The following is a 25,779-nucleotide window of genomic DNA, read 5'->3' as shown; positions in this document are numbered from 1 at the left end:
CAGGGATGGCTGTTGGATCCCGCTGTGTGTGGTCAGGGATGGCTGATGGATCCTATTGTGAGGTCAGGGAAGGCTGATTGATCCCGCTGTGTGTGGTCAGGGATGGCTGATGGATCCCCCTGTGTGTGGTCAGGGATGGCTGATGGATCCCGCTGTGTGTGGTCAGGGATGGCTGATGGATCCCGCTGTGAGGTCAGGGATGGCTGATGGATCCCGCTGTGTGTGGTCAGGGATGGCTGATGGATCCCGCTGTGTTTTGCATTATTTTTCTTAATCTACCTCTCAGGTCGAAACAGACTTTTTAAACTAAACCTTGAAAAACTGTACTGTGCCTTTAAGTGAATGTCCCATCTGTTTAGGTTATCCAGGACTCATATACTGCACCGCCCCACTACAGAGGGGGACCCCTCAGAGGCCTGTGCCTGTATCCAGGGAGGGTCACTACCACCCCAATCCTGTAACAAGTGCCGTACTGTACCCTGAGCTCTCCCAATAACACCTACCCCCTGGGCACCACACACTCATCTTGGGGGACATTTCCATCTTCTCCTCCGTTCTCTTGGGAAATGGTTCACCCCAAACACTTATTCAGGCCAGAGGGGCCGGCTAGAGTAATAAGGCTGATTCTACAGAGATAACCAAGTATCCAGGTGCAGCTATGAAGGCCACGGTATATCTACCTATATGTAACATCATACTTACCTTTAGATAGCGTCCATTATAGTTACACCCACAAGTATCTGGCGTCACACAACTCTCCCCATCCAACATGTATCCAGCGTCACACTCACAGCCCTCGTAGCATCTGTCACTACAAGTGTCCGGGCCCAGAAGGCTGAAACAGGTGGAGGAGCAGGTCCGGATACACAGGGCGTAATGACTTCTGGATGGACAGGACATGGCTGCGGGGGACAGGACAGATTAAGGACTACACATCCCTCTATCCCATAGCTATCTCTCTATCTTTGTATAATGTGTATGAAGAGAAGAGGAGTTGTCACTTACGGCAGCCGGCCAGGTCTCTCCAGGTCCCAATTTCGGCTCCTTTTTGTTGGCACAATGATGTATAAGTCTGTAGACTGGCACACAGGGCATCCTGCCCACCTCCACCAGCACAGACATCAAGCACGCAGCTCTTGGCATATCTCTCTGGGTTCACCAAGGGATGACACTTCTTAAAGGGACCTATGGGGTCTGTTATCAGTCCACATTTTTTGGGTGCCTTGGCTTCAGCGGTTGTTGCTTCATCGCAGATAAAACAATGATCTCCTGAACACCCTCGACAGTCCGATCTCTGTGCACCCACAGCCCAGGACTCTGTGAACACTGCCGGGTCCACCACTGTGGTACCATCTGCAAGACGGAACTCATCTCTAGTGTTCTTGTTGTAGTTTCCGCAGAGTCCTTGAGTAAGTCCGGCATAAGAGCTGGGTACCCAGACCGAGATGAAGGACTGCCGGTCATACAGCAGCTTAATGCCGTATCTAGTGTAAATGATCACATTGTTCCCTTCTTCATTGATCCAGAACTGATGTCTTGAGGACTGGCAGGGAAGGTTGTATTGTTCTTCATCGACCTATAAGAATGCAAAAAAAAAAAAAAAAAAACACGCCTGTCAGACAGGATGAGGAGGCAATGCTCTTCTAGTTTTGAATATCAACGGTGAAGTAAGGATATAAAGATGTATCCAGGGAGTTGACCATAATACTGGGATCTCCACAATCGCCAAAGCTAAACTAATAATAAGAGAGTGTGTGTGTGTGTGTGTGTGTGTGTGGGGGGGGGGGGTGCACTGTCAATGATGGGACACGCAACATAAATCCGTAGACAATCCATTGGGATCTCACCAATAACTATGCGGCTCCTCTCCAGCAAAACAAACCAAGTCTACAGCTTAAGTCTTACATGACCCTAAAGACCCCATTTTGAAGTCCCTACTAACCTCAATGGTCCAGGTTCTGTCTCTCTCCAGGTGTATGACGTGGTTTCCTATGGTCACAGTGACTGACTTGGTTTGGGGTAAATTCCCATATGACTCATTCTCCACGGTCACATCAAGGAAGACTTGACTGTTATTAACTCTGACATGTGTGTAGCGACAAGTGCCCTGCATGTTGTAGTAGACGTTATCGAAGGTGATGTAGTGGGAGTTTCCCCAAGCTACACACTGGCCAAGCTCCTTAGCGTGACAGCCCAGGACGCCATCCACCACTATGCACTCTTCATTGGCGGCACAGGAATGGTCCTGGCAGGTGGTGATACCATTGGGTCCACATGTACATTTCCTCCGGCACAGGTTGTCTGTGAAGAATTCTTGGCCCAACTTATAATACACATCTTGGAAGGCACAGCCGCACTCTGCAATAGGCACACACTCGTCTCCGCTCAGTACAAAGCCATCATTACAGTAACAGCCTTCAGTGAAGGACTTAACGCAGGTCGCTGGAGGCATAAGGCCCAGACAGGTGACGGGACATCCATCTCCAAGGAGTTTGTAATGGCTATTGGGGGGGCAGACGAGTTCTGTGAAGGTAAATGTGGATAGTGACAATTCAGGACTATAATACATTTTAGGAATATTATCAAATTATATATATAATACTTATCCAGTAGAAAACTTACCGCAGAAAGATGGCGTCCTCCATTCCTTGACCAGAGAACCATTGTGTTGACATTCAGAGACATAGGCAGCAATGCTGGCGCACACCACCGATTGGTGACCCTTATAAGCACAAGCATCATATACACAGTTCTCAAAGTAAAGAGTCGGGTCAATAGAGTCATGACATTGACTGAAGGGTCCATCCGGTTTGGTGAGAAGTCCACAATACTGGTCACCCTTAAATGGTTCCTCTTCAGCCTTGCTGCACTTGGAACAATCTGAACAGATTTCTTCACATCCTTCCACATCTCGCACCTTCCATTGCTTTCCGAATTCTGCTGCATTTTTGGCTTCCACTCCGCCTTTCATGTTGAAGTCGTCACTTGGGTTTCCATTGTTGTTCCCACACAAGCCACTGACAGCACTCTTATAGGCGTTGGGTAGTATGACACGTACATAGCTCCAGCCATCAAAAGTCAACCTCATGTCGTATTCCGTTTGGATGACTACGTCTCTTCCTGAAATGTAGACTTTGATCCTTGAAGACTCCAGATAGAAGGGGAGGTCCACCATACGCTCATTGACCTTAGAAATGATGTAACATGGTTATGAACCAGATATAGTTACTGAAATTAAAACCCAAAGCTTCCGTGTTCTGGAGTTGTAAGGACTCCATGCTTTGCTATATGGTAAATACCCAAATGTGATATGTTTACACCCATGTGGTCTTGTCTTCATATACTTCCTTCAGTCACTAAATAAGTACTATTACTGGTTGGCCTCTGTTTACATGTGGCTACAAGCTTCAAGGGTGGAAAGGGGGGGGGCTACACAGAGGAAGGGGGTGCTATACTATAGGGGAGTACACAGAGGAAGGGGTGCTATACTATAGGAGACTACACAGAGGAAGGGGGTGCTATACTATAGGGGAGTACACAGAGGAAGGGGTGCTATACTATAGGAGACTACACAGAGGTAGGGGGTGCTATACTATAGGGGACTACACAGAGGAAGGGGGTGCTATACTATAGTGGACTGCACTGAGGGGGCTCTACTATAAGGGACTGCACTGAGGGGGCTCTACTATAAGGGACTGCACTGAGGGGGCTCTACTATAAGGGACTGAACTGAGAGGGCTCTACTATAGAGGAAGGGGGTGCTATACTGTAAGGGACTGCATTTAGGAGGGACTTTACAGTAGGGGACTACTCTGATGGGGGCTCTATCTAGTATAAGGCATTGCCCAGAGGAAGGGGGTCTCCTATAGGGGACTTCCCAGACAGGGACCTTTACTATAGGGGATTACACAGAAGAGGGGGACAATACTATAGGAAACTAAACAGATGGGGGCTCTACTATAAAAGATAATACAGAGGGGGGGGGGGGCTCTACTCATGGGGAATATACAGAGGGGGCCTTTAATGTAGGGTATTTTACAGAAGGTGGTCATTACTATATGAAACTGCATGGGGGACATCTACTATATGGGGACTGCATAGAGAGGGTCATCCCCAATACAGGGACTACACAGAGGGGACAAACTACTATATGGAGAATGCATGGAGGGGGACATCTGCTATATGGGGACCACACAGAGCTGGAGGGGGGTTTGAGGCACAGTGCCGAAAGAAAATCCCACCATCTACCGTGAGACTGGCCCTGCATCATGCCTATCCCACCTCTATCACACTGTCATGGCCTTGTTCTAGTTTTGGCTATCACAATATGCTATATGACCTCTCCTTAGACTCCCTCAGAGCTCCGTACCTTGATCCTCCACGGGTGGTCTTTACTCATGGTTATCGTTGTGTTGTAGGCCTCCAGGATGATCTTTTTGATAAAGCTGTGAGCCTTGCTACCACGGTGCTCATTTTGAGCCTTGATTTTAAATGGGGTCAGCGATTGGTCCTTTGACGTGACGTCCGTCAGCAGGTAGAGACATGCCCCCATAAAGTCTATTCTCCTTTTATCAAATGTAAAGTAATGGGAGTCACCCGATGCTAGGCAGGTGGAGTACTTGTTGGGGTAGCACCCTCGTATCCCATTGCTTATCATGCAGGCCTCGCTGTCTTTGCATTTCTTTTCTTGGCACACCACAATTCCAAGAGTGGAGTCACATTTACACCTGACGCTGCATTTCTCATTGTACCAGGTCTGGTCGGGAAGGTAATACCGTCCATCGTATTGACAGCCGCAGCTGGAGGTTGGCACACATTTGTCCCCGCTGAGGACCATGCCTTTGTCACAATCACAGGTCTCTACACAGGGCTTGGTGCACTTCGATGGGGCGTCTCTATCAGAACACGTGGCCGGACAGGCATTGCCGCAGGCGTTATAGTGGCTGTTCTCAACCTCACAGATCTTGGCTGCAATGGATGAAAGATAAAAGATTCAATAAATGGAAGGATTACGAGTACTTCAGCTTCTAGGGTTCACAATCTATACTTTTAGGTCTATTTCTGGCTTTACAGAATCATCTACAGTGGATCCTCACGTTGGATATGAACCACGAGATATGTTACACTATGGAATACAGAGTCATTACTTACGACAATTGGAAGGTGTTCGCCAGTCAAGAAGCTTGACTCCTTGGTTCAGACAAGCAGCTGCATAAGTCTCGAGTGACTGGCAAAGAATGGTATTGGCCCCATCGGCCACACAGACATCAAAGAGACAGGCCTCAAAGAACTTCTCTGGATTCACTTTTGAGAAGCATCCTCGGAATGGTCCATTCTTTCTCCCAATGAGTCCACAGTTATCATCGCCGCCATACTTCTGTTTCTTTGCGTCATCACAGGTTGGACATTTGCCTGGACAGGAGTCAAAGCAAAACAAATCTCCATCGTTGACTTTCCATGAAGCTGCCCAGTCTACAATGGAGCTGACCAGGGTTCCATTCGGGGACTTTTTATCGTCGTTCACGTCTTCGTTGAAGTTCCCACACATACCAGCTACAACATTGGAGTAGGTACTGGGAAGCTCTAAGGTGACGTACCCATTCCAATCATAAGTGACCGTCATCCCAAAATCCACCTCCACAGTGGCCGTCAGCCCGATCCAAGTCACTTTCAACTTTCCATCAGCTAAAATGACCGGTAGGTTGGTTACTTCACCATTGACCTGTACAAGGACATGAACAAGTAATAGACATTCTGTGATATTGGGGGCATCAGTTAGAGGGGCATCTATGACCCTGATAGTCTGGGCACCTAGGGCTACTAGTGTATTGACTGTACAGGACTATACGGGAGCTGTATAAGGCTAAGTTCACACTACGTAAGTTTCTGGCCGTAGCGCGTTCCGTAAATAAGCGGCCGGAGATTTACGTAGTTTGCGTACAATGGAAAGTATACGATCTACGGCTGCACAGTTTACACTACGTAAGAACTTACACCAGGATCGTATGCGGCGCCGTAAAAAATGAACCAGACCATTGTTTGAGGATGAAAATGCTGTAACTTACGCCCGTAGCGTAACATGCGGTCCCGTACCTAGTGGTGATTTCTTCATTTTTGCACTTTTCTTTGCCGATCCAAAAGGTTCTGTGGGGTGTCCGGGGCTAGCCGAAGATATCCAAGTAAAAGACCGCTGTCAGATCGCTCGGGAAGCGTAAGTAGACTACGGGCGTAAGTTTGCAGACCGTACATAGCCGGCCGCAACTTACGTAAATCCCCGGCCGGAGTTTAACACGTATATGTCCGTCTGCGAAAATATGGGGCCGGACATATATGTAGTGTGAACATAGCCTAAAGTTGGATGCCTGATGTAAAGTAACTTATAAGAAATACAAGATGATGTCAGAAATGTCAGGCAGCTGCAAACACAATGTGCACACCTAATATTTCCCTGTATTTTTGGCTGTGTATTTGTGTATTGAAAAATAACAGGCAGATGGGAAGGAGCAGGGCAGATGGGAAGGAGCAGGGCAGAGGGGAGGAGCAGGGCAGATGGGAGGAGCAGGGCAGATGGGAGGAGCAGGGCAGAGGGGAGGAGCAGGGCAGAGGGGAGGGGCAGGGCAGAGGGGAGGGGCAGGGCAGAGGGGAGGAGCAGGGCAGAGGGGAGGAGCAGGGCAGATGGGAAGGAGCAGGGCAGAGGGGAGGAGCAGGGAAGAGGGGAGGAGCAGGGCAGATGGGAGGAACAGGGCAGAGGGGAGGAACAGGGCAGAGGGGAGGAGCAGGGGAGATGGGAGGAGCAGGGCAGAGGGGAGTCGCAGGGAAGAGGGGAGGAGCAGGGCAGATGGGAGGAACAGGGCAGATGGGAAGGAGCAGGGCAGAGGGGAGGAGCAGGGAAGAGGGGAGGAGCAGGGCAGATGGGAGGAACAGGGCAGAGGGGAGGAGCAGGGCAGATGGGAGGAGCAGGGCAGAGGGGAGGGGCAGGGCAGAGGGGAGGAGCAGGGCAGAGGGGAGGAGCAGGGCAGATGGGAGGAGCAGGGCAGAGAAGAGGAGCAGGGCAGAGGGGAGGAGCAGGGCAGATGAGAGGAGCAGGGCAGATGGGAGGAGCAGGGCAGATGGGAGGAGCAGGGCAGAGAAGAGGAGCAGGGCAGAGGGGAGGAGCAGGGCAGATGAGAGGAGCAGGGCAGATGGGAGGAGCAGGGCAGAGGGGAGGAGCAGGGCAGATGGGAGGAGCAGGGCAGATGGGAGGAGCAGGGCAGAGGGGAGGAGCAGGGCAGATGGGAGGAGCAGGGCAGATGAGAGGAGCAGGGCAGAGGGGAGAAGCAGGGCAGAGGGGAGGAGCAGGGCAGATGAGAGGAGCAGGGCAGAGGGGAGGAGCAGGACAGAGGGGAGGAGCAGGGCAGAGGGGAGGAGCAGGGCAGATGGGAGGAGCAGGGCAGAGGGGAAGAGCAGGGCAGATGGGAGGAGCAGGGCAGAGGGGAGGAGCAGGGCAGATGGGAGGAGCAGGGCAGAGGGGAGGAGCAGGGCAGATGATAGGAACAGGGCAGATGGGAGGAGCAGGGCAAATGGGAGGAGCAGGGCAGATGGGAGGAGCATGGCAGAGGGGAGGAGCAGGGCAGAGGGGAGGAGCAGGGCAGATGGGAGGAGCAGGGCAGAGGGGAGAAGCAGGGCAGATGGGAGGAGCAGGGCAGATGGGAGGAGCAGGGCAGAGGGGAGGAGCAGGGCAGAGGGGAGGAGCAGGGCAGAGGGGAGGAGCAGGGCAGATGGGAGGAGCAGGGCAGACGGGAGGAACAGGGCAGAGGGGAGGAGCAGGGCAGAGGGGAGGAGCAGGGGAGATGGGAGGAGCAGGGCAGAGGGGAGGAGCAGGGCAGAGGGGAGGAGCAGGGCAGACGGGAGGAACAGGGCAGAGGGGAGGAGCAGGGCAGAGGGGAGGAGCAGGGGAGATGGGAGGAGCAGGGCAGAGGGGAGGAGCAGGGCAGAGGGGAGGAGCAGGGCAGATGGGAGGAGCAGGGCAGATGGGAGGAGCAGGGCAGAGGGGAGGAACAGGGCAGAGGGGAGGAGCAGGGCAGATGGAAGGAGCAGGGCAGAGGGGAGGAGCAGGGCAGAGGGGATGAACAGGGCAGATGGGAGGAGCAGGGCAGAGGGGAGGAGCAGGGCAGAGGGGAGGAGCAGGGGAGATGGGAGGAGCAGGGCAGAGGGGAGGCGCAGGGCAGATGGGAGGAGCAGGGCAGATGGGAGGAGCAGGGGAGATGGGAGGAACAGGGCAGAGGGGAGGAGCAGGGCAGAGGGGATGAACAGGGCAGATGGGAGGAGCAGGGCAGATGGGAGGAGCAGGGCAGAGGGGAGGAGCAGGGCAGATGGGAGGAGCAGGGCAGAGGGGAGGAGCAGGGCAGAGGGGAGGAGCAGGGGAGATGGGAGGAGCAGGGCAGAGGGGAGTCGCAGGGCAGATGGGAGGAGCAGGGCAGATGGGAGGAGCAGGGCAGAGGGGAGGAACAGGGCAGAGGGGAGGAGCAGGGCAGATGGGAGGAGCAGGGCAGAGGGGAGGAGCAGGGCAGATGGGAGGAGCAGGGCAGAGGGGAGGAACAGGGCAGAGGGGAGGAGCAGGGCAGATGGAAGGAGCAGGGCAGAGGGGAGGAGCAGGGCAGAGGGGAGGAGCAGGGCAGAGGGGAGGAGCAGGGCAGAGGGGAGCCGCAGGGCAGATGGCAGGAGCAGGGCAGAGGGGAGGAGCAGGGCAGAGGGGAGGAGCAGGGCAGATGGAAGGAGCAGGGCAGAGGGGAGGAGCAGGGCAGATGGGAGGAGCAGGGCAGAGGGGAGGAACAGGGCAGAGGGGAGCCGCAGGGCAGATGGCAGGAGCAGGGCAGAGGGGAGGAGCAGGGCAGAGGGGAGGAGCAGGGCAGATGGAAGGAGCAGGGCAGAGGGGAGGAGCAGGGCAGATGGGAGGAGCAGGGCAGAGGGGAGGAACAGGGCAGAGGGGAGCCGCAGGGCAGATGGCAGGAGCAGGGCAGAGGGGAGGAGCAGGGCAGAGGGGAGGAGCACATTGAAAGCCCATCAGTCACTATATTGTCCCAAAGAATATATCCAATAAAATAAATAGAATGCTAAAAAAACATGAGCTAATATGTGGTGCATTAAACGACTGTCCAGCGAAAATCTTTTTCTTTCAAATCAACTGATATCAGAAAGTTATATAGATTTGTAATTTACTTCTATTAAAAATCTCAAGTCTTCCCATACTTATCAGCTGCTGTGTGTCCTGCAGGAAATGTTGTTTTATTTTCAGTCTGACACAGTGCTCTCTGCTGCCACCTCTGGCTGAGACAAGAACTCTGTCTTGGTTTTCCATTACTCCCCATAGAAAACCTCTCCTGCTCTGGGCAGTTCCTGTCTCGGCCAGAGATGTCAGCAGAGAGCACTGTGTCAGACTGAAAATAAAACAACATTTCCTGCAGGACACACAGCAGCTGATAAGTATGGGAAGACTTGAGATTTTTTAATGGAAGTACATTATAAATCTATATAACTTTCTCACACCAGTTGATTTGAAAGAAAAAGATTTTCACTGGACAACCCCTTTACCTTTGTATATAGTGTGAGCTCCAGAAGTACCCAGTGAAAGAGACACTTACTCTTATTTTTCTAAATTCTCCGGTCTGAATTTCAATTATGACACCATAGACAATAACTCCTATCTTCATGACGAATGAGCCAGCCTGGCTTCCTCTGTTATTATTCTTTGCAACCACCTGGAAGTGTACCAAGTTGGAATCATCCCCAGAGTACTCGGAGAGAATATAGCTGCAGGTGCCTTGGAAGTCATAGTTCCAGCCATCAAAGGTCCCATAGTGGGGGTCTCCCCAAGCCCAGCACATGGCGGTGAAAGCCGGAGTGCAATGCGCTGAGCCATCTCGGAGCTCACAGTTCTCTTTTGCACGACATTGTTTGGACTTGCAAGGGTCTGAAATGAAACATAAGAAGATGTTATGAAAGGGGATAAAAACACGGCCGGGTTATCTGGGATCTCAGTGTCCATAACTCATGGGCTGCGTTGGTGGCTTCCTTCCTCTCGTGTTCCAGCCCATTGACCTTAATTTGGGTAATCAATGCCCTCAGCTTGGTGAGAACAGACATGTAGATAAGCGGCAGGACCCAGATGACAGACTGGATGCCTTGTGTTACTGCAGGACTAGGCTCACCGGTGTTCACACAAGCCCTCACGCCATCCACCACTTTGCACTGCTCTCCAGTCGCGCAGCTGGTGTTGCGGCAGCTCAGCCCTGAGATGGGGTTGCAGGTACATTCCAGGTCGCAGTTATCATTCAGCACGACTTCATTGGCCTTTGGAAACCAATAGAACATTTAATCATTTTATTACGGTTTGTGAATTTTTTTTATACCTTTTACAGCCTCAAATACCCTCTCAACCAATCCTGCTCCGTACCTGGTAATAACGTTCATTGTCAAAGCATCCGCATTGGTCTAGGGGGATGCAGTTTTCTCCATCAAACACGTAGCCCTCATCACACTGGCAGCCTTCGTCACACAAGTCTGAACACTCGTAAGTATCGTAGATGGAGGCACAGGTGGTGGAGCACATATCGGCGCAGGTTGTGTAGTGGCTATGAGGGCCGCACTTTAAAGCTGTGGAAAGATCAGTAAGACTTATGGATTGTCAGGGAGAAGTTGTTCTGTTCAGGTATATAGAGGCAGGGAATACAAGCAGTGGTGGAATAGCTGACCTGACCCACCACACTACACAAGGATCCATCAATGGGCTCAGGCTCCAACACTAGAACTGGCCACAGAGGTCCAGGAGAAGACAACACCATTGGAGATGACTTGGGAGTCAATCACCTGTCTGTTTCTACTTAAGGTTACAGCTACCCTATTACACCCTATTCCTGGTACATCCTGTGGGTACAATCATAGCAATGGACGTCTTAATGGTCTATATGAATCACATGTTCTGTATGGATGGTGGGCAGGCCTCTCCTCTGGTGGTCCTAATAGACTTCAGAAGGCCACATTGTGGCTTTTATCACTCAGCTTCCTGGGCTCCTGACCGGGTACGGATACTGGGGTCACTACTGCATATGCACATCTTAGCCTCATCTAATACATCAATGACCATACGTATACCATACCATACTATACTTACAACAAAAGTCTTCCGTCCTCCAGGTTATGTCTTTGTCTCCTTCAAACTTGCAGGCATCGGCGTACACCGCTACACTGTCGCACAGAACGCTGCTGTCCTCTCCGTTGGTCAGGCACAGATCCGAAACGCAATCATTTACATAAGACTCAGGATGGACCTTGGAGTGACACTTGGCAAATGGCCCCGAGGGGTCACTGATGATACCGCAGTTTATGGTTTGTGAGAATATTTTCCTCTTCTCCTCTTGGCATGTAGGACAAGGGTTGTCCCTGCTGCCACATCCACCACATCTTTCATCTGCGTCGCCCTGAACTCTCCACTTGTTCCCAAAGTCGTTAATTTCCTCTGGTGTTGTTCCTGCATCGTCTTCAGCGAATCCATTGTAGTTGCCACATAGACCACAAGTGCCTTCCATATAGTTACTGGGTACGGTGACGGAAATACGGGACTGGAGGTCATATCTCAGAGAAAAACCAAAATCAGCCTTAATGATGACTCCTTGACCATAACACTCAGCTCGTAGGTTCCCAGACTGTAGGGTAAGCGGAAGCCTGGAGGTCACTCCATTAACCTAGAAGTCATCCAAAGATACAGACCAAGGGTTACAGTACAACCAATGCAGGGACCACAGACAGGTTACATGTCTGACTGAGCCATGCATCTAGATGCTTCTAAATATCCTAAAGGAAACCCTTGTTATACCTCAGAGCCGAATTATTAATTCTGCTAGCTATTTACTGTAACAGCCGCTTTGCTAGGTACATAGGTATATAGGTACACCCCAGAGGGTTAGGAGAGCCTCTGCAGGTTTAGATGAGACCCTATAGGAAAGGTGAGCCTCTATAGGGTTAGATGAGCCTCTACCATGCCCTGTGCTGCCTAGCATTATAGAAGAGGTCACCTTTCCTACCTTTTAGGGTAGGTTCACACTGATTAAATCGGGCGGAAAGTTCCGCCATGAAATCCCACCTGCCTTAGTGTGCATTAGCCTGTCTATGTGGGAACTTGCGTGCCTCCACTGCCGCGGCAGAATTGATCTGTCACTACTTCCTACTTGAGCAGTTGGTCAGTACTACAATTCCCAGAAGGCATTGCATTCCCTCATTTCTTGACCATAGCCCTCCCACTTCCCTCCGATAACACTCCTGCCCAGATCTGATGCAGAACATTTCCTAATATAACAGCTCAACCGTCTGTAAGTCTGCAGCACCTGCGGTATTCATACCACCTGCTCCTTCTGTGGCATCATTCTGCATCATGGCAGCGTACACTCCATCCACTGATCTATCACTGGGGTAACAGGACGGACACTGGAGGGACATCCTCTGATCTATCATTGGGGATAAAAGGACGGACACTGGAGGGACATCCTCTGATCTATCACTGGGGTAACAGGACGGACACTGGAAGGACATCCTCTGATCTATCACTGGGGGTAACAGGACGGACACTGGAGGGACATCCTCTGATCTATCACTGGGGGTAACAGGACGGACACTGGAGGGACATCCTCTGATCTATCACTGGGGGTAACAGGACGGACACTGGAGGGACATCCTCTGATCTATCACTGGGGTAACAGGACGGACACTGGAGGGACATCCTCTGATCTATCACTGGGATAACAGGACGGACACTGGAGGGACATCCTCTGATCTATCACTGGGGATAAAAGGACGGACACTGGAGGGACATCCTCTGATCTATCACTGAGGTAACAGGACGGACACTGGAGGGACATCCTCTGATCTATCACTGAGGTAACAGGACGGACACTAGAGGGACATCCTCTGATCTATCATTGGGGATAACAGGACGGACACTGCAGGGACATCCTCTGATCTATCATTGGGGATAAAAGGACGGACACTGGAGGGACATCCTCTGATCTATCACTGGGGTAACAGGATGGACACTGGAGGGACATCCTCTGATCTATCATTGCAGTAACAGGACGGACACTGGAGGGACATCCTCTGATCTATCACTGGGGTAACAGGACGGACACTGGATGGACATCCTCTGATCTATCACTGAGGTAACAGGACGGACACTGGAGGGACATCCTCTGATCTATCACTGAGGTAACAGGACGGACACTGGAGGGACATCCTCTGATCTATCACTGGGATAAAAGGACGGACACTGGAGGGACATCCTCTGATCTATCACTGGGGTAACAGGACGGACACTGGAGGGACATCCTCTGATCTATCATTGCAGTAACAGGACGGACACTGGAGGGACATCCCCTGATATATCACTGGGGTAACAGGACGGACACTGGAGGGACATCCTCTGATCTATCACTGGGGTAACAGGACGGACACTGGAGGGACATCCTCTGATCTATCACTGGGGTAACAGGACGGACACTGGAGGGACATCCTCTGATCTATCCCTGGGGTAACAGGACGGACACTGGAGGGACATCCTCTGATCTATCATTGGGGATAACAGGACGGACACTGGAGGGACATCCCCTGATATATCACTGGGGTAACAGGACGGACACTGGAGGGACATCCTCTGATCTATCACTGGGGTAACAGGACGGACACTGGAGGGACATCCTCTGATCTATCACTGGGGTAACAGGACGGACACTGGAGGGACATCCTCTGATCTATCACTGGGGTAACAGGACGGACACTGGAGGGACATCCTCTGATCTATCACTGGAGGTAACAGGACGGACACTGGAGGGACATCCTCTGATATATCACTGAGGTAACAGGACGGACACTGGAGGGACATCCTCTGATCTATCACTGTGATAACAGGACGGACACTGGAGGGACATCCTCTGATCTATCACTGTGATAACAGGACGGACACTGGAGGGACATCCTCTGATCTATCAGTGTGATAACAGGACGGACACTGGAGGGACATCCTCTGATATATCACTGAGGTAACAGGACGGACACTGGAGGGACATCCTCTGATCTATCACTGTGATAACAGGACGGACACTGGAGGGACATCCTCTGATCTATCAGTGTGATAACAGGACGGACACTGGAGGGACATCCTCTGATCTATCACTGGGATAACAGGACGGACACTGGAGGGACATCCTCTGATCTATCACTGGGGTAACAGGACGGACACTGGAGGGACATCCTCTGATCTATCACTGGGGTAACAGGACGGACACTGGAGGGACATCCTCTGATCTATTACTGGGGTAACAGGACGGACACTGGAGGGACATCCTCTGATCTATCACTGGGGTAACAGGACGGACACTGGAGGGACATCCTCTGATCTATCGCTGGGATAACAGGACGGACACTGGAGGGACATCCTCTGATCTATCACTGGGATAACAGGACGGACACTGGAGGGACATCCTCTGATCTATCACTGGGGTAACAGGACAGACACTGGAGGGACATCCTCTGATCTATCACTGGGGGTAACAGGACGGACACTGGAGGGACATCCTCTGATCTATCACTGGGGTAACAGGACGGACACTGGAGGGACATCCTCTGATCTATCACTGGGGTAACAGGACGGACACTGGAGGGACATCCTCTGATCTATTACTGGGATAACATGACGGACACTGGAGGGACATCCTCTGATCTATCACTGGGGTAACAGGACGGACACTGGAGGGACATCCTCTGATCTATCACTGGGGTAACAGGACGGACACTGGAGGGATATCCTCTGATCTATCACTGAGGTAACAGGACGGACACTGGAGGGACATCCTCTGATCTATCACTGGGGTAACAGGACGGACACTGGAGGGACATCCTCTGATCTATCGCTGGGATAACAGGACGGACACTGGAGGGACATCCTCTGATCTATCACTGGGATAACAGGACGGACACTGGAGGGACATCCTCTGATCTATCACTGGGGTAACAGGACAGACACTGGAGGGACATCCTCTGATCTATCACTGGGGGTAACAGGACGGACACTGGAGGGACATCCTCTGATCTATCACTGGGGTAACAGGACGGACACTGGAGGGACATCCTCTGATCTATTACTGGGATAACATGACGGACACTGGAGGGACATCCTCTGATCTATCACTGGGGTAACAGGACGGACACTGGAGGGACATCCTCTGATCTATCACTGGGGTAACAGGACGGACACTGGAGGGACATCCTCTGATCTATCATTCTCCAGAGTGGATGAATATAAAGTAGAACATGGACCAGGAGGCCCAGTCCGGTCTCTTTACCAGGATGACCCCTCGTTCCCGTCGGTTCATGGTCAGGCTCATCTGGTAGAGCTGCACAGTGACGCTGCTGATGGATCCCAGACCGGCCTCTTGCTTCGCCATCTTTATGGTCACCCGGAAGTAGGTGATATTTCTTTCTGCCTTGTCTCCTCCGCAGCTCTCGGTCAGCACATAGGAGCACCTTCCTCTAAAGTCATAGGGGCGATTGTCGAATGTCCTGTAATGGGAATAGCCGGCAGCTGTACAAGTGGCCGAACCTGTGGGGGAGCAGCCGTGGAGCCCATTCTTTATCCCGCATACCTCATTGGGGGGGCAGCGTGAGGAGGCACAGGCCATGGTCCCACCTTCTGTGCAGGTGCACTTCTGCGTACACTTAGGCCCCACGTACACACTCTCACCAACAGCATAGTAGACTCCATTATAATCACATCCGCACTCTGCGATAGGGACGCACTGCCCCCCGCTCAGGATGTATCCGTCATTACAGGCACAACCTTCTGTGCAGTTACCAGAACAACCCTGAGGGGAGGAGAGAGCGCTGCAGGTGACGGGACAGGCGTCCGCACAGACCGTGTAACTACTGTGAGCAGGGCAGGAGAAGGCTGCAAGACAAAGAGAGAGAGAGGTCACCGTGTATCCAACCCAGAGGAGGGGCCAGCCTGCCATCTATCCATCCATCTCCTATCTACCTATCTATATCTCTATCTATCTACTTGCACGCACTGTTGCACCGGGGACCCTGAGGCCCACCAGTGAATGACATCTCTAGTAGCTGACTGCAGGGGTCCCTTCTTTTAGACTATGTCTGCTATATCTCCCTATGTCTGGGTGATACTGGTGCAGTAAGGGGTCCTCTCATATGTAACTCTAGGCTTGGCCCCTGGTAACCCGCTCAGTGCTGCAGACCGTTCCCGGTACACAGTAATCACTTACGGCAGAAGTCTGGACTCCTCCATGGGTGCAGCGTCCCTCCCGTCTCTTGGCACGCCATAACATATGATGTCATTGTGGAGCAGAAGACGGTCTGGCGTTTCTGTAGGGCGCAGTAGTCATAGACACAGCTCTTGAAGTAAGGTTCTGGATCCACTAGAGAGTGACAATCCCGGAAGGGCCCTTTGGTGCTCAGTAAGACTCCACATTCCCTTCCTTCGTCTTTTTGTCTTTTCTCCAGGGATGATAAGTCAGTACAAGCAGCATTCCCATCATCCCGACATCTGTTCACGTCTCCAACCTTCCAGCTCTTACCAAACGTTGTGGGGTCAGCCGGCCGTATTCCCCCTTTGGGTGTTAAGTCATCGCCAGAGATGCCATTAAAGTTGCCACAAAGGCCACACACAGAATTGGTATAAGTGGCGGGAAGGGTCACCATGATGACACTGTCATAGTTATACAGGATCCTAACACCACAATCAAAGCTAAAGACGGCCGAGCAAGGGCTTCGATAGAAGGAGAATCGCCCATCGGAGGACCTGAACGGGAGGTTTACCCGCCTCTTGTTAATCTGCAAGAAAAAGCAAGAAATTAAAGTTCAAAAATCATTAATCAAATATGGAAAATCCAATTAAAATATTTAGTGATTTTGGTGAAATTTTAACGGGTCAGAGAATAATAATATATTCAGAAGATAATGTGTGTGCAGATCTGGTAATGACCGGAGGCCATAACTGGAGATGCCAGGGGCCTCCCTCATTAGTATGCAATATGGCCACCTTCCCCGCAGATCCATCTGGGATCCTTGGTGGCTCTCGATCTTTTTTGAATGATTTGTCACGGTACACGGCTGTGCTTACCATTACTTTGTTTGGGTACTGTCTGCTGGCCTCGATCTCCAGGTTGTAGATCTTCATGAGGAACCCACCTACGTAAGAGACTCCGATATTCCCTCGATTTTGATTCTGAACCCAGAGCTGGAAAGCTGTCAGCCCGGGATTCTCGACGCACAGGGCAACAAACTGATAGATGCAGGTACCTTGAAAGTCAAACTTGGTTCCATCAAAGGTGAAGTAATGTGGGTCACCAGAGGCGGCACACACCCCGTAAGATCGCGGATAGCAATTTAGGATACCGTTCCTCACGGCACACTCCTCGTGGACCCCGCATGGGCTCTCTGAGCACTCCACCTTCTGGGTTTGTTCATTGCACACACATCTTTGCCTGCATTTGGTGTCATTCCAGAATGTCTGTTTGGGGGCATAGGTGAATCCATTGTAGGAGCATCCGCAGCTTGCCTTCAGGATACACTTCCCTTGACTTAACACAAAGCCGGAGTTACACTGACATGTTTCCACACATGACTCTGCACAGACAGCTGGGCCTTCAGGTTCTTCACAGGTGGCAGGACAGGCCCTTCCACACAGCTTGTAGGAACTATCCCTAGGACACTGCAAGGCTGAAAGCAAAGAAAAGACATAGTAATTCCCCCATATTTGTGTGGACCAGTCTCATGTCTACATGAGCTGCACTTACGGCATCCAGCAGCCTTTCTCCAGTCCTTGATGGACGCTCCGGCGCGCTGACAAGTTTCGGCATAAGCTTTGACAGACTCACAAAATATTGTTTTGAAGCCACCATTGACACATACATCAAAGACACAGTTTTCAATGTACATCTTGGGGTCTACAAGAGCATGGCATGTGCTGAATGGGCCATCCTTTTTGGCGATGAGTCCACAGTAGTCAACAGAAGAGTACTTATTGGCTAAATTTGATGGACAGCTCAAACAAGGTCCATGACAGTCATGCCAACAAAACGTGTTGTCTTCCACCTACGAAGATAGAGAAAATGTGAGTTTGGGGGATGGTGAAGCTGGATGACTGGAGCCACCTTAGGGGTTGTAACGGAACAGGTAGAACCTGGTGGGAGGACCATGGCATGGGGAGAGGTTTGGTAGACTTACATAGGTGACTTCCACATGGAATTGAGGAAAATCAAAAAAGTAAAAGCTAGTTTGAATATGTTTGAAAGTGATTGCTATAACCGTTCCAATCATCGAACAAATTGTTTGTGATCGGTGAACTTGTACAATTAATGTCACGCTCGTACGAACATTTAGGAATGTGTTGGCTGATCACTAGTAACATCCTATCCCGCCCACCGCACGCGTCTCTTACCTTCCAGCTCGCACCAAAGGCAATGGCGTTCGGAGCTAATGTTCCCGTCGGTGTTCGGAAGTCGTCTTTTGGATCTTGGTTGTAGTTTCCGCACATGCCGCACATTTTCCCGGCATAACGGTGAGTAATTTCCACCATTATTAAGTTGTTCCAGTCATATAATAGCTGCATGTCGTTTCCGAGCTGTAGCAGCACCACGTTCCCGCTCTGGAAGAGCCGCAGGGTCCCGTTCAGCAGTAACACAGGGAGCTGCTTAAGAGCATTGTCCACCTGGGGAAGAAGGGAGAAGCCTCCATTTTACAGGAAGTTCATATACATAAGCACATATAGGCAGAGGCCTTTAGGGGGTGCTGGGGTCAATTAGCGTCTGAAGGTCCTCATGGACTCCACCAGAATGACAGCAAACATGTGGTAGATGTGGGGGCTTAAGGCTATCCATAGTGCTCTGTGAGGGCCACAGGTCCCGGTGGGGTGGACCTCCCAGGAGGAGCTATCTACAAAGTATATCTGTACATGACGCTATGGGGACAGGTGGGGTGGTAGAAGGCCTCCCAGGAGGAGCTATCTACAATGTATAACTGTACATGACGCTATGGGACAACAGGTCACGGGGTCAGGTAGGGTGGACCTCCTAGGAGGAGCTATCTACAATCAGTGGTGGTCTTTGGCACCAAGCACCCCAAGCATCCCGGGGGGCCCCCACGCCCCGCTCTTGTGCTCAATACCGCTGGACAGGGCCGCTGCCCCGCTCGCTGCTGCCATCTGAACTGTAACTATGAACACTCGTAATGAGCGCTCATAGTTACATGCTGCAGCACTGACAGGGCGGGAGACATTGGCTCCCTTCCTGTCAGTCACTCTTGTGGCCGCAGGAAGGGTTTTCCCTGCCGTCACAAGTGGCAGCTTTGTCCTTGTGGTGCCGGCGCTCCAGTGACATCACTGGAGCATCAGCGCCAGGACAAGGGGAGTGCGGCCTCTTGTGATCGCAGGGAAAACCCTTGCCACCACAAGAGTGAAGAGAAGAGGAGACGCCCGGACCCAGGTGAGTATAAGTGTTTGTTTTATTGTGTTATATACTATATGGGAGGGGGAGCACACAGGGGTATGTGTAACTGGGGGAGCGCACATCGGGGGTCTATATAAATGGGGGGAGCACACAGGGGGGCTATATAACAGGGGGAGCACACAGGGGGGGCTATAGACTACTGGGGCTTCACAGAGGGGTCTATATACTACTGGGGGCAGCACACAGGGGGTCTATATACTACTTGGGGCAGCAGAATGGGGTCTATATACAACTTGGAGAGCACACAGGAGGTCTATATCCAAGTGGGGGAGCACACAGGGGGGCTATATACTACTGGGGGAGCACACAGGGGTCTATATACTACTGGTGGGGCACACAGGGGGTCTATATACTACTGGGGGAACATACAGGGGGTCTATATACTACTTGTGAGGCACACAGGTGGTCTATATATAAATGGGGGAGCACACAAGGGGTCTATATAATACTGGTGGGGCACACAGGGGGTCTATATACTACTGGGGGAACCACACAGGGGGTTTATATACTACTGGAGGAGTACACAGTGGTCTATGTCCAAGTGGGGGAGCACACAGGAGGTCTATATCCAAGTGGGGAAGCACACGGGGGGGGCTAAATACCCCTGAGGGAGCATACAGGGGGGCTAAATACCCCTGAGGGAGCACACAGGGGGCCTATATACTAGTGGGAGATCACACAGGGGGTATATACAACTGGGGCAGCACACAGGGGGCCTATATACAACTGGGGCAGCACACAGGAAGTCTATATACTTCTGGGGGAGCACACGGGGGGGCTATATATAACTGGGGGAACACACAGGGGTCTATATACTACTGGGGGAAGCAAACAATGTCTATATACTACTGGGGGCAGGACACAAGGGGTATATACTATTGGGGGCAGCACACAAGGAGTATATATTACTGGCGGTAGCGCACAAGGAGTATATATTACTGGCGGTAGCGCACTAGGGGTATATACTACTGGGGGCAACACACAGCGGTGTATTGTTTTGGAACGCGTGTTGAGGGGGGGGCCAGACATAACTTCGCTTGGGGCCCCAGAAATGCCAAGACCGCTCCTGTCTACAATGTATAACTGTACATGACGCTATGGGGCTACAGGTCCCGGGGCCAGGTAGGGTGGACCTCCCAGGAGGAGCTATCTACAAAGTATATCTGTACATGACACTATGGGACAACAGGTCCCGGGGCCAGGTAGGGTGGACCTCCCAGGAGGAGCTATCTACAATGTATATTTGTACATGACGCTATGGGACAACAGGTCCCGGGGCCAGGTAGGGTGGACCTCCTAGGAGGAGCTATCTACAATGTATATCTGTACATGAAGCTATGGGACAACAGGTCCCGGGGCCAGGTAGGGTGGACCTCCTAGGAGGAGCTATCTACAATGTATATCTGTACATGACGATATGGGGCTACAGGTCCCAGGGCCAGATGGGGTGGACCTCCCAGGAGGAGCTATCTACAATGTATATCTGTACATGACGCTATGGGACAACAGGTCACGGGGTCAGGTAGGGTGGACCTCCCAGGAGGAGCTATCTACAATGTATATCTGTACATGAAGCTATGGGACAACAGGTCCCGGGGCCAGGTAGGGTGGACCTCCTAGGAGGAGCTATCTACAATGTATATCTGTACATGACGATATGGGGCTACAGGTCCCAGGGCCAGATGGGGTGGACCTCCCAGGAGGAGCTATCTACAATGTATATCTGTACATGACGCTATGGGACAACAGGTCCCGGGGCCAGGTAGGGTGGACCTCCCAGGAGGAGCTATCTACAATGTATATCTGTACATGAAGCTATGGGGACAGAGGTCCCGCTGTAACAGACCAGAGTATACCCCCAGCCCAGACTATACCCGGGGTTAAAATGGCCTAGGCTAGATTATACCCCGGGTACATTTTGGCCTAGGCTATTTTATACCCCGGGGGTATATTTCGGCTTAGGCCAATTCATACCCCCTCAGGCCATTTTATACCCCCATGAAATCATTAGCATTGAGTGATATACACAAGAAATACTTCATTTTCCAACATTTTATCGGGGATTCAGCTTTGTTTGCTGAGTTAGGGTGGGTTCAGACTACGGAATTCTCACGGAAAAATTCCTCAGAATTCCGTCGCTAGAACTCGCTCACGGCCGCGTGCCTTTCCACAGGCTCCATAGACACCATTTTATGGGCCGGCTGATTCCCCTAACCGTCGAAAGAATTGGCGTGTCAATTCTTTTGTCGGAATCCGCACGTGCATAGAATGGTGTCTATGGCTCGGGCGGAGAGGCGCACGGCCGTGAGCACGTACAGGCAATGGAATTCGGTGGAATTAAACCACGAGAATTCCGTAGTCTGAACCCACCCTCAAGTGAGAAGCTGACTGATGTAAATCTTAAAAATCTAAACACATAGGAGGAGAATTATCAAACATGGTGTAAAGTGACCCTGGCTCAGTCGCCCCCGGCAACCAATCGGATTCCACTTTTCATTCCTCACATACGCTTTGGAAAATGAAAGGTGGAATCTGATTGGTTGCCGGGGGCGACTGAGCCAGTTCCACTTTACACCATGTCTGATAAATCTCCCCCATAGGGAACATTTATCACTACGTTCGGTTTTTTGGCTAATAAGGAGATTTTGTGCACTTCATAAAAACCTGTCCAAGACTTATTAGGGGTTTTGTGCTATTTTACATCAGTTTTCAATGCCTGCACCTTTTTTCATGGCCAAAAGTTTTGAGAATGACACAAATCTTCTATTTTCCCATGATCCTCTGCCCTCTGGTTTTTCTGTGTGTTTGTCAGATGTTTTTATCACATACAGAAATATAATTGCAATCATATTCTGAGTAACAGAAGTTTATACTGACAGGTAGATGAGTTACTGCAGCAAGTCAGTATTTGCAGTGTTGTCCCTTCTTCTTCAGGACTCTGCAATTCTCCCCGGCTGCTCTCATACAACTTCTGGACCAAATCCTGACTGATAGCAATCCATTCTTGCACAATCAATGCTTGCATTCTGTCAGAATTTGTTGTTTTTTGTGTGTCCACCCGTCTCTTGATGGTTGATCACAAGTTTTCAATGGGATTAAGATCTGGGGAGTTTCCCGTCCATGGACCCAAAATCTTAATGTTTTGTTCCCTAAGCCATTTAGTTATCACCTTTGCTTTATGGCAATGTGCTCCATCATGCTGGAAAAGGCATTGTTGGTGGCCAAACTGCTCTTGGACGGTTGGGAGAAGTTGCTCTTGGAGGACGTTCTGGTCCCATTCTTTATTCATGGCCGTGTTTTTAGGCTGTGAGACTGTGAGAGAGCAGATTCCCTTGGCTGAGAAGCAACCCCACACATGAATGGTTTCAGGATGCCGGTTACAGTCGGCATGAGACAAGACTGGTGGTAGCGCTCACCTCGTCTTCTCCCAATAAGCGGTTTTCCAGATGTCCCAAACAATGGGAAAGGGGATTCATCAGAGACAATGACTTTACCCCAGTCCTCAGCAGTCCACTCCCTGGACCTTTCCCCCAGTTCTCAGCAGTCCCCTCCCTGGACCTTTCCCCCAGTCCTCAGCAGTCCACTCCCTGGACCTTTCCCCCAGTCCTCAGCAGTCCACTCCCTGGACCTTTCCCCCAGTCCTCAGCAGTCCACTCCCTGCACCTTTCCCCCAGTCCTTAGCCGTCCACTCCCTGGACCTTTCCCTCAGTCCTCAGCAGTCCTCTCCCTGGACTTTTCCCCCAGTACTCAGCAGTCCTCTCCCTGGACCTTTCCCCCAGTCCTCAGCAGTCCACTCCCTGGACCTTTCCCCCAGTCCTCAGCAGTCCACTCCCTGGACCTTTCCCCCAGTCCTCAGCAGTCCACTCCCTGGACCTTTCCCCCAGTCCTCAGCAGTCCTCTCCCTGGACCTTTCCCCCAGTCCTCAGCAGTCCACTCCCTGGACCTTTTCCCCAGTCCTCAGCAGTCCACTCCCTGGACCTTTCCCTCAGTCCTCAGCAGTCCTCTCCCTGGACCTTTCCCCCAGTCCTCAGCAGTCCTCTCCCTGGACCTTTCCCCCAGTCCTCAGCAGTCCACTCCCTGGACCTTTCCCCCAGTCCTCAGCAGTCCACTCCCTGGACCTTTCCCCCAGTCCTCAGCAGTCCACTCCCTGGACCTTTCCCCCAGTCCTCAGCAGTCCACTCCCTGGACCTTTCCCCCAGTCCTCAGCACTCCACTCCCTGGACCTTTCCCCCAGTCCTCAGCAGTCCGCTCCCTGGACCTTTCCCCCAGCCCTCAGCACTCCACTCCCTGGACCTTTCCCCCAGTCCTCAGCAGTCCACTCCCTGGACCTTTCCCCCAGTTCTCAGCACTCCACTCCCTGGACCTTTTGCAGAGTATCAGTCTGTCCCTGATGTTTTTCTGGAGAGAAGTGGCTTCTTTGCTGCCCTCCATGAGACCAGGCCTTGCTCCAGGAGTCTCCGCAGTCTCACAGTGCACAGTGCAGATGCCCTCACACCTGCCTGCTGCCATTCCTGAGCAAGCTCTGCACTGCTGGTAGCCCAATCCCGCAGCTGAAACACTTTAAAGAGACAGTCCTGGCGCTTGCTGGTCTTTCTTGGGCGCCCTAGAGCCTTTTTGGCAACAATGGAACCTCTCTCCTTGAAGTTATTGATGATGCGATAGATTGGTGACTGAGGTGCAATCTTTCTAGCTGCGATACTCTTCCCTGTTCGGCCATTTTTGTGCAGTGCAATGATGACTGCACGTGTTTCTTTAGAGATAACCATGGTTACCAGAAGAGAAACAATTATGCCAAGCACCAGCCTCCTTTTAAAGTGTCCAGTGATGTCATTCTTACTCAATCATGACAGATTGATCTCCAGCCCTGTCCTCCCCACACCCACACCTGTGTTACTGGAGCGATCACTGAAACAATGTAAGCTGCTCCTTGTAAGGCCGGGCTGCAATGATGGGGAAATGTATTTTGGGGATAAAGTTAATTTTCTAGGTAAATATTGACTGTGCGAGTAATTGCTGTTAAGCTGATCCCTCTGTATAACATTCTGGAGTATATGCAAATTGCCAGTATAAAAATTGAAGCAGTAGACTTTGTAATAATTAATATTTTTATCATTCTCAAAACTTTTGGCCTTGACTGTATGCAAGTGGGAGGGGGTTTGTTCTATTAAATAGTTTTCATTTAGCTTTGTAGCCAAGCTGTTTTAGTCCGGGTTCACACTGTGTTGTTGCAGTCCATTTTTTTTCCCATTCGTTTTTTGCTAAATGGATGAGAAAAAAGGAAGCGTTCGTCTGCCTCCATTCTGATCAGTTTTTCCATTTATTAGTTTTTCCATTCCATAATAAAAAAGGATAAAAATGCATCCTTTTTCTTAGCGTACACAAATACTGTGATTGACCCCATTTTTGTGTTCACTAAAAAAACGTGTTTTGATCTGTTTTTCAATCCATTTTTTGTTGTTGTTGCTAAAAAGGATGAAAAAAACAGACTAAAAAAACCGCATAAATTGTGCAATAAATTTTGTAAGATGTATGAGGGCACTTGCGTCTAATGATGATTTTTGCGCAACAACAGTAAAATTTTGCACAGCCCATAAAAACCTTAACAAGAGGAAGCAGCCGTGTGTCCGAGTATGATAATTAAAAAAAAAAAAATCTGCGCACTTTTCAGCAAATTAGAGATAAAGTAAAAAAAACTGTGAAGTGATAACATTATGACCTGGAGGGATATATTCTGGCCTGGGCTATGTTACACCCCCCGGTATAGTATATATCCCCTCCTGTATACTGTGGTCTGGGCTATGTTACATCCCCTGGTATAGTATATATCCCCTCCTGTATACTGTGGCCTGGGCTATGTTACACCCCCTGGTATAGTATATATCCCTCCTGTATACTGTGGTCTGGGCTATGTTACATCCCCTGGTATAGTATATATCCCCTCCTGTATACTGTGGTCTGGGCTATGTTACATCCCTGGTATAGTATATATCCCTCCTGTATACTGTGGTCTGGGCTATGTTACATCCCCTGGTATAGTATATATCCCCTCCTGTATACTGTGGCCTGGGCTATGTTACACCCCCTGGTATAGTATATATCCCTCCTGTATACTGTGGTCTGGGCTATGTTACATCCCCTGGTATAGTATATATCCCCTCCTGTATACTGTGGCCTGGGCTATGTTACACCCCCTGGTATAGAATATATCCCCTCCTGTATACTGTGGCCTGGGCTATGT

General features: G+C 50.9%; 1 protein-coding gene across 1 annotated transcript in view; it reads right to left on the bottom strand.

Moving 5' to 3' along the window:
• The window catches only part of LOC138769948 (IgGFc-binding protein-like), a 133,835-nt gene that overhangs the window by 62,388 nt on the left and 45,668 nt on the right, over positions 1 to 25,779 (bottom strand). Inside the window, exons 5-19 of the mRNA XM_069948721.1 lie at positions 18,476 to 18,745; positions 17,832 to 18,129; positions 17,156 to 17,754; positions 16,299 to 16,866; positions 15,366 to 15,967; positions 11,150 to 11,720; positions 10,433 to 10,632; positions 10,188 to 10,329; positions 9,621 to 9,949; positions 5,152 to 5,722; positions 4,370 to 4,968; positions 2,623 to 3,187; positions 1,943 to 2,523; positions 1,006 to 1,576; positions 703 to 902 (exon numbers count right to left, since the gene is read on the bottom strand). Coding sequence (XP_069804822.1) covers positions 703 to 902; positions 1,006 to 1,576; positions 1,943 to 2,523; positions 2,623 to 3,187; positions 4,370 to 4,968; positions 5,152 to 5,722; positions 9,621 to 9,949; positions 10,188 to 10,329; positions 10,433 to 10,632; positions 11,150 to 11,720; positions 15,366 to 15,967; positions 16,299 to 16,866; positions 17,156 to 17,754; positions 17,832 to 18,129; positions 18,476 to 18,745 — 6,666 coding nt within the window. The remainder of the gene's footprint in view (positions 1 to 702; positions 903 to 1,005; positions 1,577 to 1,942; positions 2,524 to 2,622; positions 3,188 to 4,369; positions 4,969 to 5,151; positions 5,723 to 9,620; positions 9,950 to 10,187; positions 10,330 to 10,432; positions 10,633 to 11,149; positions 11,721 to 15,365; positions 15,968 to 16,298; positions 16,867 to 17,155; positions 17,755 to 17,831; positions 18,130 to 18,475; positions 18,746 to 25,779) is intronic.

Source organism: Dendropsophus ebraccatus, chromosome 12 (assembly GCF_027789765.1).
Source record: "Dendropsophus ebraccatus isolate aDenEbr1 chromosome 12, aDenEbr1.pat, whole genome shotgun sequence".
Taxonomy (NCBI): Eukaryota; Metazoa; Chordata; class Amphibia; order Anura; family Hylidae; genus Dendropsophus; species Dendropsophus ebraccatus.
The sequence above is the reverse complement of the archived record's forward strand: the minus strand, read 5'-3'. Positions and strand labels throughout refer to the sequence as shown.